General features: G+C 43.1%; 1 protein-coding gene across 1 annotated transcript; it reads right to left on the reverse strand.

Annotated features, from left to right (window-relative positions):
• Positions 1 to 2,186: 2,186 nt before the first annotated feature.
• On the reverse strand, positions 2,187 to 3,806 carry RHO (rhodopsin; the record flags this gene model as incomplete). The annotated part of the gene is made up of 2 exons (XM_010295538.1): positions 2,187 to 2,417; positions 3,567 to 3,806. Coding segments are annotated over 2 exons (471 nt in total), but the record flags the coding sequence as incomplete, so codon positions are not given.
• Between the last annotated feature and the right edge of the window lie 1,400 nt (positions 3,807 to 5,206).

Here is a 5,206-nt window from a genome sequence, read left to right on the forward strand (position 1 = left end):
TGAGCGTGCCGAGGCCAGCGCGGCTGCGGGGCCGCGCTGCCCGTGCCTGTCCCTCCCCCCGGCAGGGAGCTGCAGCTTTTGTCGCCTCCTGAGCAGGAGAACTGTACGGAAGTCGGCCTTCGCAGGACACCAGGGTTTCAGGGTATGTTTCGCACTATGGTTCTGTGTCACCTTTCCCTGATCCACCAACGTCCCCATCCGCTACCGGAGTGGTTCCTGCCTTCCAACTCAGCACGGTACTGCTCTGGGACTGGGTTTGACCCCAAAGATCGCAGGTAGCCTGCCATTCCTTTTCAGGGCAATACAGTTAACAAAATAAAAAGAGAAGCAAAACCTGGTAGAAACATAACCTCTTTATTCTGTGTCGAGAAATTGTAATGTTTTGAAGTAAACCTGAAGACTGGATGATTCAGCCCGCAGCACGTCTCTATTACTAAGGCCTGCACAGTATCGTAGCGAGCGTAGCTTCTCCACACCTCTGCGGAGCAACATGCGTTCTGACAGGCGCTATAGTAATGTCTGATTTAGAAATAATGTTTTTCCATACTAAAGCATTTAAATATAGATAGCTGTTGCCTTTTCTTCTAAAATGCATTCAATTAAGTATAAATCTTACGTAGGATTTAAAATCTGATATGCCAGGTCTTAGCAGCATTTCCTATGATGTTTACCAAAGGCTGTTTAAAACAGAAGTCTGGCTTTATTACACTCACGGCCTAGTGCAGTTTTGCGTGTGCGTTAACTAACGTTCCACTAAAGCTAAGTATATTGCTGCATGTCATAGTGTGAATTAAATATACGAGATGCAATACAGCCATGGAAAGCTGACAGTTTCTGTTCTTTTTCACTGTTTTTACAGAAAGTGTATTTATGTTGCGCTCCTTGCTTTTGGTATCAAAGGTGTAATAACAAGTTAATGACTTATGCCAGGATCAGCAGCTCAATTAAAATTAGTGAGGATTTGACTTAGGCAGAAACAGGGATTTAAGGACCAAAGGGACAGAGACACAACTGCTCCTCAGAGGGGAACAGCACGCTGGCTGCTGCAAGCTGCTTCCTGGGCTAGGATGTTGCTTATGCTTTCTGGAGAGGCAAGCCCTAGCTCAGAAGTGAGAAAAGTAAAAATGTGCAAATGGAAATACAGACATCCAACACGCTCCAACATAATGTGGCCCAGGACATACATAATATTTGTATTTTTTTAACCACTGTTTTCTGAAAACTGGAATTGTTAAGAAACAGAAACAATAGTTGTCATCTGGAGCTACACGGTCTCAAGAATAGAGAGATCTTAACTCTGCACAGTGCAGGCACACACAGGGAAAAACTTCTGTCCCACAAAGCTCAGCTTCACAACTCTAAGCTGTGCTACTGGAGCTTTCTCCAGCATTCATGCACAGTTGTACTTTCCTATACCCTACTAACTCCTCTTCTAAAGTTGAATTAATAGTTCAGTTGGAAGGGACCTACAATGATCATCTAGTCCAAATTAATTTACTTCAAAAGTTGCCACAAGCACATAAGTTTTTCTTGACAAAAAGGGAATACAGAGGGAGGATAAGAACAGCTCTTGATAAGGCTTGTTTTAATAAAATAGTGCTTGGGAGTCCAGATGGCTCATCCAGGCTGCTAGAGATTTTAATAGCCCAGATGAGGTTCTCATCAAGGACAGACTTAAGTGCAGAAGCCTCTGGCTTTCTCTGCTTTTCCAGTGAAAATACCCAAACAAACCAAAAAAAGCACTCAGACCTGTTCCTCCCTGAACCTCCAGTGGTTGAAATGGAGTCAGCTGTGTGCTATATATTATTTATTGGTCCATTAGCATATTGAAGCCATGTGCCACTTCATGTTTTTGACCAGGTGACCAAGGAGCCGTTATCAGCGTAAAACTCCCCTATCCTTACCGTGTTACATGCCAGCGGGGCAACACTGGGCTTCCCCGATGTTATTCTCAGGAGCAAGCAGGCTGTGGACTGGGAAGATGAATGCAGTGGAGGAAGGGACTCACCTTATGGCTGGGTGTTTGACAGCAACTGCAGAGCCAAGAAATTCCTACATGCATTCAGGAGCCCAGAATCTCAAAAGCTGGTGTCCACAGGAGCATAATGTCCCCACTGACAACATCTTTTGTATTAAGTGATTGTAACAAGGAAATATGCTGTAGCATTGCATTAATATGTCCCACCCTACATGGGATAGATTTTATTTTCTGAAGCTGCCAACTGAGCAAAAGATTGGCAATTTCTGTGTTCATCTCCGGTTTTCCTCTTAGAAACGGTGCTGCGTACTGCCATGGTGGACATCTCACTGCCTCTTTTGTCCTGGGTCAGCATTGCTCTCTCTGAAGTCGGGTTCATGTTGGACTCTGCAGTTTCTATGGCACTGCAGCTGAACATCTGAATCAGACACTTCCTGAACTAGAAAGTTGAAAAAAAGGAGATGAATAAAAACACATAAGGAATTTTAAAATATCTCTATAAATCAGCCTGTGTCTCAGCTAAAACCCTTGCAAATTCGCTCATGAGTCAGTTGGGAATATAAAGAAACAGCGCCACAAAATATATTTGTGTGTGCCACCATGAAGAAGTCTAAAATTGAGAAATAATGACATTCTAAAAAAACCCAGACTACTTGAAAATCTTATTCTAAAAAATAATTTTCCTCTTCTGCTTGTTACTAACCACATCTAATGGAGAGAACTGGTGATTTCTCCAGGCTCATGAGTTTGCTTTAACATGCTAATACCCAGCTATTCAAAGATGGTTTGTTTCCACATTGCTTACACCCATGGGCAGGGTAAGACCAGCGTACATCTGCCATTGGGAGATAGGGTACTGTCCATAGGATGTGAGACAAGCCAGAGCTCTCTCTGCAGGACTGAATAAATAAACGTATTCATCACCTCTTATTCAACAGTCACTTTACTATTTTTCTTCTTACACATCTTTCTTCACTTATATGCTTATTCTCTGCTTTATGCCACCGCTCTTAGTAGCTACATTCATTGCATAAATCTACTCAAGTTTTTTATCGTGCCTGTTACCCCAGTGAACACGTATCACGCTGGTTCATCCCCTTGTCACTTCCTCCCCTCTGCCCCATTCCGGAGAAGAAAGCTCCCTGTCCCATAGGCACGTGCAATTCTTCTACCCTCCCTGAACATACAACAACAAATGCAGCATTTCCCCGGACACAAATTCAAGCTTTGAAAACTTCCACCCCTCTCAAAATCAAGTCACAGGTGTTATATTCCTAAAGAATTATAAAAATGTACTGGAACAGTCTTGAAGATAGAATTTTCACACAGAAAACTAACTGATGTTCACTAAGGGCTGATTTTCCTTTATAATATCTAAACCAAGTAATTATTAGCATTCATATTTTAATAATGCACAGAGGCTTACGTTACTTTCCAGTAGGTAGATATACAGTGATTGATGGTTTTTTTAGTTCTAAATGCTGGATATTGCAATGCTAGTTAACTAACTAGGTAGAATTAATTAATTATAAAGCAAGACAAAATAACAAAACATGAGTGTTAAAGACACTTTGAGAGCATACAGTACCTGCTTGTTCATAAAGACATAAATAATTGGATTATAAACAGTAGCTGTTTTGGAAAAGAAAGCTGGAACTGCTGCCAGACGAGGATCCAGCTCAATGGAGGGGTATGCGGTGACTAGGATAGAAAAGGCGGCATATGGCGTCCAGCAGATTAGAAAGGCAATGATCATAACAACCACCATTCTAGTCACTTGTCTTTCAGGTTTCCTGGTTGTTCCCAGCCTGCCTTGCGTATCTGACACCTTTAAAGAAAAGATAGAAGATTCCAGAACACAAACATCAAGGCCTCCAACCGGTGAATTTAGTGAGCAGGCTAATAATCTGCCATGCTAGAAGGAAAGACCTACTCTTCTTGAGTATGACAGCACAAAAGGATGCTGTTACCGGACCACAGGGTGTCAGCATTACTGCTGAGGGACACAAATTACTGTATACTGTCAGTAGATTTTCCTTCGCCTAAGTATCTTTATATTTTTATTGTCAAAGAGAGAACAAAAAGCAATTAGTAGGGCAATTGCTGTGTCGAAATCTAATTGCAGTAAGGCACAACCGCAGCCTGTAGAGACACTCCCAAGCTAGCTTCAGCCAAGTCATGAGGAGCGAAGTGATGGTTTGCTGTCCAGCCTCACAGAAGTTAATCTAGCTCAGGTAACTTCATGGGTGCTGCAGCAGCCCCCCTCAAGGCAGTGCAGAAATACCTTTAAATTCCACCTGTGAGAACTGTAATCCTAATGATTTTAGTCAAATCAGAGACAAGATTTGGCCTCTAGAATGCCAAGTAACAGAACAGAATGACCCTGACAGACTGAGCAACTGGCAGTACCCAATAACAGTAAGTTACCTCTAAAAATATGAAACAGAAATTAGGGCTCCATTTTTGGGTGATAGAACTTGCCATAAGTCACCAACTTCAATGGAGCTATCTCGGCTTACATCAGCTCTGGCTCTGCACACAGCCTAATAAAGCTAGACTTCTTGGCTTGGAGGCAAGCTGACTAGAGAACATTTTCTCTACACTGGCAGAAGCAGTCTAGCTCTCTTCCCCGTTTCTGGTCTTTTTTTGAAATGCATTTGCTGCTGTCCTGACAAACCAGTTCGTGTACAAGAAAATATAATGAAAAGCACAATTCCATAGCAAGGCAAATATGAGAAGTAAATACAGCCTTTGAATCAGCCTTACAGCCAACTAATTTTAATCTTACCTACAAAACTATCTTCTGCACCAGTCAGCCCAAGCACAGCATTGTCCTTATGAGATCTTTTTAAAAGTCTCAACAGTTTCAGATTTCTTCCAAGTTCTCATTCAGGCCACTGCCAGGGGCTGGCTTTAAGTAAAAGATCTTGCCTTGGACCACAGACTTTTCTCTGCCAGAAATGTGGAAAGAGGCTCACAGCTGCTGCGCTTAGCATCAGCAGAGGGGAAATAACTCCAGGTGAGGTGGTGCAGGAAAGGAGGCTGAGCTGTCCCCGTCCCCTCACCAGCACCCAAGCCCCAAGCTACTCCCAAGGCTTCACACCAAGCTGGTCTCCCCAGCCCGCGCCTGCTGCCTCTTCTTGGTGTACCTGACCCCTGGCCAGCCTCTAGCCACCACATCCAGAGGGTGTAAAAATTCGGCTTTGGCTAACCTTTTGAGAAGTTTTC

Source organism: Phaethon lepturus, unplaced genomic scaffold (assembly GCF_000687285.1).
Source record: "Phaethon lepturus isolate BGI_N335 unplaced genomic scaffold, ASM68728v1 scaffold53049, whole genome shotgun sequence".
Lineage (NCBI taxonomy): Eukaryota > Metazoa > Chordata > Aves > Phaethontiformes > Phaethontidae > Phaethon > Phaethon lepturus.